Below are 16156 nucleotides of genomic sequence, written 5' to 3'. Positions count from 1 at the left end.
AATCCCGTGGGAACTCTTTGATCTGGGATAAGAAGTAGCCTATGTTCGTTTCAAGTAGCGAGCTTTGCTACGCATCTGCATACGTACCTACCTAAGGGCCAAATTCCGTTAAAACTTTACAGTTTACCTTAGATTTAACTGTTACTTACTTGTAAGTTCTTATATTCTTGCTATTCTTACCCATAAGTTGTAACCTGAACGTTTTTTTTAAGAAATCTTAATATATAAAAGGAAAAGGTGACTGACTGACTGACTGACTGACTGACTGATCTATCAACGCCCAGCTCAAACTACTGGACGGATCGGGCTGAAATTTGGCATGCAGATAGCTATTATGTCGTAGGCATCCGCTAAGAAAGGATTTTAGAAAATTCAACCCCTAAGGGGGTGAAATAGGGGTTTGAAATTTTGTGGTCCACGCGGACGAAGTCGCGAGCATAAGCTAGTAAAATATAAAATTAAAATAAATAAAATAAAAATTGTGCAAAAGACTTTTATGGCTTTGTAACAATTTCAAAATTAATATTATTTTCTTGGAGATTTTTAACTAGACTCGTATTTCTGAAGGCGATCCCGGGCGTTATAGCACCGCCTCTGAAATTTAAAAAAAAAACAATAGGTAGGTTTTTTCGCATTAGGTTACCCTGTAATAATAAATTAAGTTGTCTAATAAATAAATAAATAAAATAAAAAAGTTGTTGGTCCTACTTCAGATTTCTCTCCGGTCGTGTCTGATTGCCATCCCATCGGATTATGACAGTGAGAGAATAATAAACAGTGTATCTGAATTATAATATATTATTATCTCCTGCGTAGATCCTATCTAGTCCGTAGAAATTGGATTTTGAAAAATTTGGCCGAAATTCGGTCAGGCAAAGATCATAAATAAAAATCATCGTCATCATACGTACCTATTTGGCATTTTATCAGACTCCTGCAGGATCGCGAGGGCTGAAAATATGACCACCACGGCTGTGCCCACGTAGGCTGGATCCGCTCCTGATACCTGATTTATAAAATAAGTAGGTACCTAATTAATTATTACACATATCTAAACCTTTAAATTTTTTTTTTAAATAAATATACATAAAAAATTACAAATCCAAAATATGGTCATCTATACAGTGCGACAAGGCTCTCTTGGCACTTGAATGACATTGACAGGGGGGCGCTGTTGGAGAACAAAAGCTTAGAATATTCTAACAAGAACAAAGGGGGACACTTGACGGCAACGTTAGTTCCGATTTTCGCCACGCGCCAAGATCGACTTGTCGCACTGTACCACTGTAACGAGCCAAGGTGCCCAGAACCCTGGATGCGTTACCTCGTTGAAAAGGCCAGACCAAGCCAGACCAGGCTAGGTAACTGCCAGCCCTCTGGTCACCCGTGGACTCCTTGAAACTAGATGCAGTTAGTGCGTAGTTAAAGCAAGTGATATTTAATTAATCAAAACGCACTTAAGGCGAGTCACCGAGGCTAAGCGGAAAAAACAGCCCCCCAATTGTGTAAGAATAACCATTTCATGGCTATCGCAATCGTCAAGAATTCTGCCCTTTGATTGGCTGTGAAAAAATGTAAACAGCGAATCAACCAATCAAAGGGCAGAATTTCTTGACGATTGCGATAGCCATGAAATGGTTATTCTTACACAATTGGGGGGCTGGTTTGCTAGATCAAAATGTTTTAGGTATTTACTATTAAATAATGGCCTTGCTAAAAATATACAATATACCTAAAGACATTGTCTAAAGAATGTGCTACTTTGATACACAATAGGAAGTACTTCACTTGATCAAATAAAATCTTGAAATAAGCCGAAATAAAAGTCTAAAACGAATTATTTAATACTAAAATTTCTGACTTGGCAAATAATTTTTATATGGAAATATTTGTCTTTAAGTAGGTACTACAGAGAACCTGCTAAATTTTGGTTTTCAACAGGACTTCTATAGTTTATTAAATTCAAATTTAACGTTTGAAACACAGAATTTGAATGTTGCCAAGCGGTTTACTTCAAAGCCGCGCTGCCCGCCTCGGTGACTCGCCTTAACTCCGAAAAGTTAGAGGTGCGTGCCGGGATCAAACCCCCGACCTCCAGTTAGAAGGCGGACGGCCTAATCACTATATCACAGCTTAGCATTACATTAGTAGATAATAGCACAGAATATAATATAATCTATCTATCACTACTACGTAATAGGCAGTTATACCTAGGTGGATTTTCTTGGCGAATCAAAAGAAACTTACGCTGACTCTTCCCACGACCTTTCTATTCGGTGGACTGCTGTCAACATCACTGCCTTTCTCCCAACCCTCACCAAGCATCTCATACTGGAACAGCAAATCATCCATCACCCCCTCTACAAGATCATCATGCGTTACTACACCAAACGAACAGAGCCTTGGATAATCCAATAGCAATTTCCTTAACAATGATACTTTGCTAAGTAAAAATAATAAGGCGCCTGCGACAAGTATTCCTATGACGGTGAAAACTGAGGGAAAAGATATGTAAGCTTTGTATTGTACTGGTCTTTTTTTTTCCGAGGAAAGTAAATATCTTTGGGTTTTATTGACCACGTCTGTATCAGTCGTAGGGAAGGGAAGACACCATCTGTTAAGGTTTTTGTGTATAAGGCATCTGAAAATGAAAAGGAAAATTTGTTATAATATTTGAAAAAGATTAGAATAAAAATAAAAACAATACAATATGTATATCTAAAAGCTGTGATAGCCTAGTGGTTAGGACGTCCGACTCTAAATCGGAGGTCACGGGTTCGATCCCGGGCACGCACCTCTAACTTTTCGATGTTATGTGCGGTTTAAGTAATTAAATATTACTTGTTTTAACGGTGAAGGAAAATATCGTAAGGAAACCTGCACAGCTGAGAGTTCTCCATGATGTTCTCAAAGGTGTGTAAAGTCTACCAATCCGCACACGGCCGGCGTGGTATAGCCTATGGCCATAACCCTTCTTACTCTGAGAGGAGGCCCGTGCTCTGTAGTGAGCCGACGATGGGTTGATCATGATGATGATGATATCTAAAACTAGTGAATGGTGACACATACTATAAATTGTGTATTTATTTGTTGGTTTATTGGTTTGACAGTTTGTCCTTCGCGCTTCAACGTTGCGTAACGTGTCGGATCAGCTAGGGATCTGTTACAGCTCTATAAGAAGGCATTACGTATGTAAGTAATTAATAAATATGCGGCCGTACGGAGTGACATATTCCAAAAGGAAAAAACTCCCGAAATAAAGATTCGACGTGATTTATTGCATGGATATAGTTCGAGAGTGACAACTGACATTTCAGGCTATTCTTTATACCAGAAGTTCCCACGGGATTTAGAAACTAAATCCAAGCGGACGAAGTCGCGGGCATCAGCTCTTCTATTTTTCCATGATTTTACCTTTGTTTTAACTCTGGTTTGAGTTGAGGTGACAGCGGTTTTTGGTGAAGACTTGTTAGAGACATCGCAGCTATGCTGTGAAATTAACACAAATTGTTAGGCGTTAAAAAATGAAAAGTGAGTAGGTATGGCACATAATAAATTGATGCATCGTGTTTTTTAACTGTGAAAGAAAACATCGTGCGGAAACCTGCATGCCTGAGAGTTCCCAATAGTGTTCTCAAAGCTGTTTGAAGTCTACCAATCCTCGCTCGGCTAGCGTGGTAAATTATGGCCAAAACCCTGAGAGGAGACCCGTGCTCTGTAGTGAGCCGGCGACGGGTTGATGATGAAGATGATTTTACCAAATACCTGCTGGGAATTGACCAGTCTGGTATCGTCTCTAGTTATACGAACAAAGGCGCTCACCACTGCGCCAGAGAGGTCGTCTTTGTTGATTGGGTATTTGACTACCTACATCAACAATAAATTATTTTTCAGTGATCATTAGAGGGACTTTCAAAATAAGCTAAACTAAAAAAGTATACGGCATTATGATTTGACGTCACATTCCAGTATTTCATAAAATATCGCATGTTACCTACAGACCGTTCACTGTAACTTTTCCCTTGACGTTATGTTGGCACCATTGCAAATCACACGATAATAAACCCTAAGTTCTAAGGAATAAAGCATACAAAGCAATGGTGCCAACATGACGGCAGGGGTAAAGTTATAGTGAACGGTATGTAAGTGCGCGTTAATGACGTTTAATAAAAAGTTACTGATTTGACTAGTTGTCAAAATCCGTATTAATAGAATGGAAGTGATGATCACCTATTTATCATGGACTCCCAACTGCTGTACCGGACCACGCCTTTCGTCCTCTCAGCCAACAGCTTCGGCGGCAAGTGCATCACTAAGTACGCCTCCACTGAGTTCAATGTACCTGAAAATAAACCATATCAATCAATTTATGATTAAACAAAGGCTTTAACTATGGGCCTCATAAGAAAGCTCAGAGTCACTCAGCGAGCGATGGAGAGAGCTATGCTTGGAGTTTCTCTACGTGATCAAATCAGAAATGAGAAGATCCGTAGGAGAACTAGAGTAACCGACATAGCTCAACGGGTTGCGAAGCTGAAGTGGCAATAAAAGTCAAAAGTCAAAAGTCAAATGATTTATTCAAAATAGGTAATTAATAACTCTTTTTGATGGTCAGATGTTGGATTTCCGGAACAATGAGCAGGGAACATAGTTCGGAATACCGATAGACGTTGGGGACAAGGTGCAGCGTTGGAAGACCTCCCACTAGGTGGACGGACGATATCAGACAAGTCACAGGGAGCCGCTGGATTCAGGCGGCGCAAGACCGTGGCGTGTGGAAGTCCCTACATGAGACCTATGCCCAGTAGTTGATGTAGTATCGGTTGATGATGATGATGATGATGAAAGGCTTTAAATTAAAAAACCATATAAATACAAAATATCAAAAACTTAAAGAGCATTTATCATGCGAAGATATTATGATGACTAAAGAAAGTTGGTACTATTATCCTATTATCCTGGAGAGGCCACTCACCAACTAGATGGTCTGGCCAACCATCATCATGGTTATCAACCGATAGACGTCTTGTAGGGACTTCCACACGCCATGGTCTTGCACCGCCGCTATCCAGCAGCCAACTCAAAGACAAGGGTCTTCACCCCCTACGCTTTCCGGTGCAAGTTATTCTTACCGCCAAAGTTCTGCTGCAAGTATATAACGCCCAAGTCAGCAGGTACGCTGCTTAGCCCGCACGTGGGGACTACGTAGACCCTCGCGTCTCTGGCCGGCTGGTCGTACTTCCTCTCGCACACATCCACAAACTGCAACCACGAGAATAATATCCGACAAGATCATGACCTTCTTGTTTTTGAAAAATAAAGAAACTTCGACCACCGAGTTGTGCGAGATCCTTTTTTCCACGCGCATGTGCGTGTGGAAAAAAGTGTGGAATCAACTCTCTTTGGCGGTGTTCCCATTAGATTACAACATAGGGTTATTCAAGGAGCGCACCAACAAATTCCTGCAAGGGCCAACAACGCATTGGCGGTTCCTCTGGCACTCCAAATGTTCATGGGCGACGGTAATAACTTAACATCAGGTGACCGGCCTGCTCTTTTGCACGCTATTTTTATTTAGAAAAACCTAAGTATAATAATTATTCGTAGAAAGTAGTAGAAGTAGAAGTAGAATGGGTGTACGACAGCTCAGCATAACGCCCTGGCCCCTGCGTCAGTTGCGCCAACACGCATAAAATGCAGGGCCCTGATTTTCAGCTGTGACCCGGTGACGTCAAAGTTGCAACAAACTCAAACTCAAATTATTTATCCAGTAAGTAATAGGTAAAATGTTTCGCTTACTGATGATCAAAATTGATAATTTGTCAGATGATATATTGGTGATAATTAATACGTAGACCGTACTTAAAACTAAAGCTAGGTACGAACAGTAACAAACAGTAAATAGAATTCGGAACAGAACATAACAGAACAGAATAATAGATTTAAGGAAGCAGTAAGTTATTGAAGATTTCCCTGGCGCGGTAGTAAATAAGTACTCTGCAATTTAACTCTTACTCAAACATCGAGAGCTAGACAAAGACTTCTACCCCAATTTCGGAGGTACCACAGAGATTGAAAAAAAAACTCTCACCAGTGTCTCTCCACTGACGTCAACATAATGCGCCCCGCACTCAATGGCCATCGCGACGACAGGCTCGCCGAGCTTCATGAACGGCCCGCAGCAGTTCAGCACCAGCCGCGTCTGACTGCACATCTGCCGCAGAGACGGCTCGTCCTCCACGGCTGCTACTATGATCCTTGTTGACGATAGATTTACACCTGGCAAATACAGGGTGTAATCAGAACGTTGACAACAACCATTTGCCTCATTTTGTAGTTTTACTAATTTTTCACAACCGCAATGTATAGCGTGAAAAACTGGGGTCAATGCCTACGATGTGACATTGACTCCGAGTGGCCTACTTATCAACGTTCGTTGACCTGTAGCGTCAGTCAGATGTTTGCAATATACCTACTTATCGTAAACTATTACAAAATTATGGGATTTTTTATATTTTTTTTCGCGTTTTCTTACATCATCTACTCTGATGATTAAAGTCTGATGGTGAAAAAGTGGGGAGGATTCTAGATCGCCTCCTAGACCGGCCGGCAGGAGCAAATATGTAGGTATCCGATCTCCTAGATTGTGGCAACCGCCCTGTACGAGTGTATTGGCGTGTTTCTGTGTCTGTCTGTCTGTTACAAAATTTATTTATTTACGTTACACTTCTGTGATTGAAAGTGTAACGTAAGTAAATAAATTTTGAATATGGGAGTCACTTTGGGGGGAGCAATTAGAAAAGGAGAATGTCAGATCCTGAACCACCAATTTACACACAATATAAAATTAATGATAATAATTATTATTATGCTACTTAGTATTAAATAACCACTTAAAAATTAAAAATTGATATTTTAAACTTGCGGATGTTTTTATTAGTTACTAGCTTATGCTCGCGACTTCGTCCGCGTGAACTACAAAATTTCAAAACCCTATTTCACCCCCTTAGGAGTTGAATTTTCAAAAATCCTTTCTTAGCGGATGCCTACGTCATAATAGCTATCTGCATGCCAAATTTCAGCCCGATCCGTCCAGTAGTTTGAGCTGTGCGTTGATAGATCAGTCAGTCAGTCAGTCAGTGAGTCAGTCAGTCAGTCAGTCACCTTTTCCTTTTATATACATAGATTACAATATTATTATGGGTAAAGTGCATATAACCTAGAATCATTGTGACTTAAATTTAGATTTAATGAAAAACCGCAAGTTCTAGAGGTGTTCAATTCTATGTTTAGTTATCAGTACTTACCTACTTACTTAGAAACAGCAACAAAATGCTGCATAAAGCATACGTGTAAACGACTTTTATATAATAAACTGGCTCAGGGTTCTATAGAAATTATGTCATTGTCCTTTTTAAACAATAGTTTTGTAAACTGTACAGACTACAGACATAATATTATCAAATGAAGGAGCTTGTTATATTATGAGGCTCTTAACTCAAATATATATATTTTTTGTACCTAATTCTAAAATAAATAAGCACAAATTTATTAAGTTATTTATTGTGCTTACAAACTTACATCCTATTCATCGTACGGAACCTTCTCCACTCGAGTTAACTCACACTTGCCCGGTTTTTTAATCAAAAATCATAAATTTCAAACAAACTCGCTTTGTTCAACAATTAAATAATGTTTATAAAGATTTTCCGTTCTTCTTTACAAGAGATTTTGCTATTACATACATATTTTTTTAATGGGATAATTATTAAAACTGACTAGCTGATGCCTGCGACTTCGTTCACGTGGATTTAGTCTTATAAAAATCCCGTGGAAACTTTGATTTTCCGGGATAAAGCCTATATCACTCTACGCACTTGCTGACTCAGTTATCAACTATGGCCTTAGTATTTATGGAAGAACTTTTAGTACCTACCTAAACGAAATTAAAAAATTACAAATTAGACTTTTAAAACACATTCTAGGAAAAAAAGAGAAAAAAAAGTATAAAGGGAACTATGAATGTGTTTTTAAAGATCTAAAAATATTGCCTGTACATAGTAAAGTAGATTACCTAATAGCTAGAGAACATTATTTTTCAAAAAAATTTAAAAACCCCACGAAGCTTAGGGATAACGCTAGAAGTAATAGTGTAGAGGTGCAACCTCTACCGTTACTTGGCTGGCAGCTATTAAGAAAACTTCGCAGCTGCCACACAACAATATTCAAATTTGGAACGCAGTAGAGAATCCTCCTGGTCACGCACGTTACGAGATTCCACATTCTCTATCATCCGCTCGTCACGTCAACATCTTCTACCATTGTATTATATAAAGCTCGCGAGCCCGTCTGTATTGTACATAACATAATATCAATTGTAAAGTGTAAAATAAACATCACTATATGTAGCTGGTTCTTCATTACATCAACCCTTCAGCTACATAATTGGTGACTTCTGAACGCGAAAGCTACGAGTTACGACTGCGACTCGACATGGACGCCACAGATGGTGTCCCTCGTGGACGCAATCCAGTTAACTCGACGCGGCACGCTACGCAACCTACCCTGTCCTACATCGCTGACCACAACACAACCTCCTGAACCCGACGCGAGGTTCATACGTGCATGCCTTGTGAGTACATATCCAAGGCGCCCTGAGGAGGGATCCAGGTTTTATAAGGACATTATTTCTTCTGTGCTGAAAAACAATTTCTAACACTAATATTTGTGACATTGCATTTTGTTTTGTGAAAATTATTTTTGAGTGACGTATTTTTGTAATTTTCAAATTCAGTGAAAAAGAACATTAACATTCCATGAACAATATAGACAATAAGTGACGTCTCATCATCTCATTTTAAAAAGGGAATTTTTTATAGACATTTTACTTTTTAGAACAATTTTGTTTAGTTATATTGTCATGTCATAATTGCCATTGTATTTTGTAAAATTTTCCTGTCATAACAATTTAAATTTCAGCAATTTATAAAGAAACAGTACTTATTACACGTATGAAGAGGACTAATCTCTCCGTTCCATGGTTCCATTCACAACAGACCCCTACGGACCATGCCACAATTCGTAAGGTTTTCAGCAAAGCTTCCTCCGTGCATTGCGGATCATCTTTTATTTCAAAGTGAAGCAGCTTTTGTGGAGTGCTGTATAGCCTCCGCACACATGTTCCTGTAGTACACTGGGCAGCCTAAGACACGATGTCACTCGTTCGTAAGTCCTTCGACCTTTTCACTTTTCCAGGTTCACTGAGTTTATCGCGCTCAGAACCTCTCTTCAGGTCTGTGTGGACGCGAGTTTGCCAAGGTTCGACGTGAAGAAGATTTGCTCATCATGCGTCTCCTCCGTCATCAACCTTTTTGCACTCCGAACGCTTCATTTATTGTAATTATTTTTTTCCGTGTCACTTAGGCATACAGGTCCACTGCTTATTTCTCTGGTCTTAAGTACTGCCTCCCAGTCATTGTGTACACAATGACCTGAGGTATTACACCATTACCAGATACTGCTACAGAAGACTCAACATTGAGGCAACTTTCAATCCTATTTGCCTTCTCATTTTTATCAATACATGTTCTAGTTTTAGGGTTCTTTTCCTTCATTCTTATGTATATAATACTTGCCTTACTTAATATTTTTTTTTTCTGTTTCTCACTCCGTAGGGGGGTGATGTAGAGGTGCAACCTCTACCGTTACTTGGCTGGCAGCTATTAAGAAAACTTCGCAGCTGCCACACAACAATATTCAAATTTGGAACGCAGTAGAGAATCCTCCTGGTCACGCACGTTACGAGATTCCACATTCTCTATCATCCGCTCGTCACGTCAACATCTTCTACCATTGTATTATATAAAGCTCGCGAGCCCGTCTGTATTGTACATAACATATCAATTGTAAAGTGTAAAATAAACATCACTATATGTAGCTGGTTCTTCATTACATCAACCCTTCAGCTACATAATTGTTTTTTACATTCCGAAGGATTTATCCTCCGCTGATTACGTTTTCTTGCGTCGAGGAACAGCAAAGAAGTCACTGGAACAGCCATACACTGGTCCATACAGAGTGTTAGAACGTGGTGAAAAAAATTTTAAAATTGAGGTGAAAGGCAAACCAATGGCAGTAACCATTGATCGTTTAAAACCGGCTTATATCTTTCAACCCCCTCAAGTTGATTTGCCTGCTCAATTTTCTCACCCTTCTCAACCTTCTCAACCATCTCAACCTTCTGTCACCACGCGTTCCGGGCGTAAGGTTCGCTTCCTCGTTCCCTATCAAGCCGCTTAGCAAATAATTTATTAAATTTTTTTCTTTTCTCTCCTTTCTTACTCCGTAGGGGGGTGATGTAGAGGCATGCGGCCTCTTCTAAGACTGGCAGCTGTAAAGAAGACATTTCACATCGCAGCTGCCACTTAGAACGAAAATTTGAATACGGAGCGATTCGAAAATCCTGCGGCCCAGGGCGAAATCCAGGGGCCACATTCGCTCTTTAGATACCAAGACCGACACATCACTGTCGAGCACCGAGCTCCAGTTTTCTTGATTTCGTCTGTTATATTAATTGTGTTTATCCTGGATTATATCTTGTAAATATGTGAGCAGCCGTTTCATTCATACTCCGTGCTACCACATAATAGGAAGACAAGATTCATGTTACCCAAAGTCTGTAACTACTACGGTGAAAGGTTGAGTGAATATTTGGTACCTAAAATTTACAACGGCATAGAGTGGTTAAGGGAAGAGAATAAGGTCAGTGAGGGGGTGCTTAAGAAAAAGTTAAAGGAACACTTCCTTAGGGACCCCCTTACTGTTTAATTTATTATCATTATTTGTTTTTATTTTAGTTTATTTTGTTTGTTACCTCAGATTGAGGATTGATCTCTAAAGCGTTCATTTCGCTGCAGCGATCAATCCTTAATCTGAGTATAAGTTTATAAGTTAGAATATAAGTTTACATACATAAGTACAATTTAATACGTAGATTATAGTTATTTTTAAGGAGCGCCAGCTCGCCAACAAACTGGCTCACCAGTTTGGCGAGAAAATAATAATGTAAATATTTGGTGTACCTACGCTTGTTATAAATAAAAAAAAAAAAAAAAAAAAAAAGGTGTTTAACTATACCCATGGGAAAAAATCACGTCGATCCGTTGCTCCGTTGGGACGTGATTGAAGGATAAACCATGGGGTTTTAAAACCTAAATACACAAGTACGAAGTCGCGGGCATCAGCTAGTAAACCAATAAATCAACAAACCAACAAACAAACACTTTCGCATTTATAATATGGGTACTGAAACTATTAATAAGTAATATGGGTACTGATTAAATGATTTTCTTGGTTGGAACGGCATTCTGAACCAGTGGCAAAGAACTAGTTCACGATTCAAAAGCACTTGTAAAAGTTTACTTGAATGAAAACATATTCTATTCTATTATATTATTTAACAGTGTCGATAGGTCACGCGTGTCGATGGCGTCTGCGCGATCTTATCCGTTGGACAAATGGTCAACAAACAACATTGCGTCATAAAACGTAGTATCCATGTTTCTAGTAAATAAATACGTGCGCAGATAGACAAAAAATTATGCCTGTTTTATTAAGTACCATATTTTATGGCCTCTTTAATGTGAGGTAGGTTTTAACTTTTAAGGTAAGTTATGTTGCTCATGGGTAGGTATATTATGTTGTTCAATCTCAACACTCAACCTTTAGTGTATTAAAACTAAATAGGTAATTTTTTTTAAAAATTAAGATACAAGTTAGCCCTTGACTGCAATCTCACCTGATGGTAAGTGATGATGCAGTCTAAGATGATAGCGGGCTAACCTGGAAGGGGTATGGCAGTTTTTATTAAACCCATATCCCATTTTGGTTTCTACACGGCATCGTACCGGAACGCTAAATCGCTTGGCGGCACGGCTTTGCCGGTAGGGTGGTAACTAGCCACGGCCGAAGCCTCCCACCAGACCAGACCAATAATTTAGAAATTATAAAATTCCAAACCCCTGCCAGGAATCGAACCCGGGACCTCCCACTGATAAGACCACAGCGCTCACCACTGCGCCAGGGAGGTCGTCTACATAGGTACCTATATGTAGGTAAGTAGGTATGCCTAACGCACATGATGTTAAGATTTTTTCCCAGATCTATTACTTCGACAGAATAGACAATAGACTTTTTTTTTCAATTTTTCAACTCTCTACCTACCTATTAACAGTTCACGAGATACAACCCGCTGACAGACAGACAGCGGAGTATTAGTAATAGGGTCCCGTTGGCACCCTTCACGTACGGAATCCTAAGACCAGCCATACACGGACAGCTTGAAGCCTGTCAGGATGGACTGCTTCAAGCTGCGACTGCATATTGAACTTCAGACTTCTACGTACGTATCTACACGAACCGCTCAAGCAGTTGCAACTGCTTCGGGCGGTTGGGCGGTCAAGCAGTCGCCTGGCATACACTGACTGCTCGAGCTGTCGACCGCTCTCGCGCATTTACCTCCTCCCGCGCTCCTCATTCCACGTCGCGCACGCTTCCAGCCCGCAGGCATCGTTTAAAGCCTGCTCGATGGCAGCTTCAAGCTGTTGACTCTGACTGCAAGAGCGGTCCGTGTATGTTGATCACTGGCTAACCGCTCGAGCAGTCCGTGTATGGCCGGCCTAAAACTACTCGTTCCTTACCAGTCTTGTTCGTCACATCCTGGAGCAGTGTCTCCAGTCTTTCTTTGTTCCTGCCAGCGACTGCCCAGCGCAGTCCGGGGTACTTCGGGGCTATGCGAGTCAGCTCTTTCACCACGTGTTTGCCTGTGTAGCCACTCGCTCCGAACACCACTAGATCTAAGCGATCTGGTGACATCTTGTTACAAACAAAATAAAAAAACCCGGTCAATTGCAAGTCAGGCTCGTGCACCGAGGGTTCCGTACTACAGTCGTATTTTTCTGTAGGTTTGTAGGAAAGTTTCTATGCTAACACGGGGAGGAACGATCAGCGACCCATCAAATCGAATTTAAAAATCCCGTGGGACCTCTTTGATTTTCCGGGATAGTGTCCTATGTCTCCAGGTCTTTAATTATAAGCATGCAAAACGTCGATCAGTTGCTCCGTTGCGACGTTACTGAAGGACAAACCAACAAACAAACACACTTTTGTATTTATACTATTATGGATAGTGATACCCACTATGTATGACAAAGTATAAAAATACAGGATATAATTAAAAAAACAAAGTGTCTTAGTGCTAAAAATTTTTTACGAGACATTTCACCGCGATTAATAGCCTCAACTGGTGACAGAAGGGCTGGCTCATTTTTTGCGCAGCGGATCAGCCTAGCTGTCCAGCGCGGAAATGCAGCCAGTATTCTTGGCACCATTCCACGCGGTCATGATTTATATAGTAATTAGATAAGGCTAGCTTTAAGTTTTATTGTATTAAAAAAAAAAAAAAATTAAAATAAAAAAAAAAAAAACAAAGGGCGAATAAACTCTTAATTATTACAATACAAGAAGTAGGAAGAAAGAGGAGGTAGGAGTTTGTTGTGGGCTCTTCTCAGACTTGGGCGCGTTTGGAACCCTCGTAGCTTTAGTTTTAAGTTTGCGAAATAATAATTATCACCACTATATCTTACAAATCCAACAACTGACAATCGAAAAGAGGAATTTATTACCTACTAGCTGATGCCCACGACTTCGTCCGCGTGGAATTAGGTTTTCAAAAATCCCGTAGGAACTCTTTGATTTTCCGGGATAAAAGTAGCCAATGCCACTTTCCAGGTCTTTATCTATACCCGTGCAAAAAAATCACGTCAATCCGTAGCACCATTGCGACGTGATTGAAGGACAAACCAACAAACCAACAAACAAACACACTTTCGCATTTATAATAAGGGTACTGATTTTGAATAAATCATTTGACTTTGACTTTGACGCGCGGAAGCATCCTAATCAAGAGTGGGTCGGAGAGTATGGTATCGCCACGGTATACCGTGGTATCGCGCCTGCTGCCTGCTCCCGCTCGACTCCCAGCCGGGGGGGGACTTGGGGTTCTATAGGGTCGGGGTTACAGCATCATGGTCGTGAGGAGTTAGACCCCAGTGCTCACAATAAGTCATACCCTACTCAAATTTAGAAAGTTTCCTCACCCAAAAGAAATTTTATTTTCACCATGAATTTTCAAAAAACCAAACGGCATCACAAATTTTTATTTTTTGCTGATAATTATCTAATTTTTTCTTTTTTTTTAACCAAAGGGTATTTTAAAACAATAAGTAGAAGTAGAGATAGGTAGGTAGGTACATACCGCAACGATCTCCTTTGAACGCGTGTTGTTTACTCATAAACTTGTAAGGTTCTGAGATAAAACCTGTCCTAGGCTACACATGAGTAGAAATCCTAAGGTACTTATTAAGTTGACCTTTAAGGTTCGTACGCACCTGAGCGGCGCGGCGCGGCGCTTCAGTCCGACTGCAGAACGCTTCACCTCAGGCCGCTCGACGGTGCCTACCGCACTACAACTTCAGTACGCGGCAGCTCGCGTCACTTGCGCGTCACTTTTATACCCGTTCGCGTACGAGCAACAACGTCGCAAGATGAGCGACAGTGAAGAGGATTTGATTATTATTTCTTTGTTGTGCAGAAGAAGAACGAATTATCGAAGAGAAAAAACCGGCCAAGTGCGAGTCAGGCTCGCGCAATGAGGGTTCCGTACTACAGTCGTATGATTTCGATAATTCAAAAACTATGATGCATAAAAATAAATAAAAATCTGTTTTAAAATGTACAGGTGAAGACCTTTCATATGATACCCCACTTGGTGTAGTCACTCACTTCGAAAGTTGAAAATACTAATTATTAGTTCATGACCACAATTTAATTTTTTTTGTGTGATCTAACCCTAAATTCACGGTTTTCAGATTTTTCCCCAAATGTCAGCTATAAGATCTACCTACCTGCCAAATTTCATGATTCTAGGTCAACGGGAAGTACCCTGTAGGTTTCTTGACAGACAGACGGACAGACAGACAGACAGACAGACAGACAGACAGACAGACAGACAGACAGACAGACAACAAAGTGATCCTATAAGAGTTCCGTTTTTCCTTTTGAGGTACGGAACCCTAAAAAAGAAGAAGAAATGGATTGCTGACATACCAAAGTCACGATATCAAGAAGGATATCACATTTTGTTTCCTCGCCTTCTTAATGACTCTGTACCATTTCACATTTACTTCAGAATGTCGAAGACAAAATTCTTTATGCTATTGCCTAATAGTTTTTGTGGAAATTACATTAGAAACAATAGGTATACCACACAGGTCGGTAATATAATCCTACAAGAAACCTATGTCCAGCAGTGGACATATCTATCGGTTGATGATGATGATGATGATGATAGTTTTTATGGAAATTATAAAAAAATATTTATGCATATCCATACTTATATTATTATCAACGCAAAAGTGTATTTGTCTGTCTATCTACTAGCTTTTCACGGCTCAACAGCTTAACCGAATTTGATGAAATTTGGTACAAAGTTGAATTACATCCCGGGGAAGGACAGGCTACTTTTTATCCTGGAAAATGAAAGAATTTCCACAGGATTGTTAAAGGCCCATTTATATGAAGTTTGGACCAGAGGTAGCTTGCATTCCGGGAATTGACAGAGGTAGGCAACTTTTTATCCCGGAAAATCAAAGAGTTCACACGGGATTAAAAATCTAAAAAAAAATGCAACTAGATGATGCCTGCGACTTCGTCCGCGTGGATTTAGATTTTTCTATAGGTGAGCACATTTCCGGGAATTACCTACTAGTACCTATATACCTGAGATAGATTATACCCTGTAGGATAAAAGTAGCCTATATGTACCTACACATAGGCTAGTTTTATCCCGAAAATCAAAAAGTTTCCACGGGATTTTTAAAAAACCTACATCTACGCGAACGAAGTTGCGGGCATCAGCTAGTCCCTTAGGTTCTGTGGAAATTACATTAGAAAAAGCATTTTCGCAAAATGTCTTTGTTTTATGTGCAATAGAATATATAAAATAGGCAGGTAAACACAGGTACATATTATATCTAAATACCTATATAAAAGAAAAAGGTGACTGACTGACTGATCTATCAACGCACAGCTCAAACTA

At 40.0% G+C, this 16156-nt stretch overlaps 1 protein-coding gene across 2 annotated transcripts; it reads right to left on the bottom strand.

The window, feature by feature from the left end:
* Nucleotides 1-477: 477 nt before the first annotated feature.
* On the bottom strand, nucleotides 478-14428 carry LOC117985827 (saccharopine dehydrogenase-like oxidoreductase). 2 transcript variants are annotated; one of them, XM_034972620.2, is made up of 9 exons: nucleotides 14315-14428; nucleotides 12699-12873; nucleotides 6092-6279; nucleotides 5133-5262; nucleotides 4231-4342; nucleotides 3415-3489; nucleotides 2248-2641; nucleotides 912-1006; nucleotides 478-594 (listed from the first exon to the last, which is right to left on the bottom strand). In XM_034972620.2, exons 2-9 carry the CDS (start codon nucleotides 12871-12873, stop codon nucleotides 495-497), a joined length of 1269 nt encoding a protein of 422 aa, XP_034828511.1. In that variant the 5' UTR covers nucleotides 14315-14428; the 3' UTR covers nucleotides 478-494. The 2 variants fall into 2 exon arrangements, with proteins under 2 accessions (XP_034828511.1, XP_069357656.1); XM_069501555.1 differs by lacking the exons at nucleotides 12699-12873; nucleotides 14315-14428 and adding an exon at nucleotides 7582-7601.
* Nucleotides 14429-16156: the final 1728 nt, after the last annotated feature.

This window comes from Maniola hyperantus, chromosome 10, assembly GCF_902806685.2.
Source record: "Maniola hyperantus chromosome 10, iAphHyp1.2, whole genome shotgun sequence".
In the NCBI taxonomy this organism is placed as follows: domain Eukaryota; kingdom Metazoa; phylum Arthropoda; class Insecta; order Lepidoptera; family Nymphalidae; genus Maniola; species Maniola hyperantus.
This window is presented reverse-complemented; position numbering and strand designations above follow the sequence as displayed.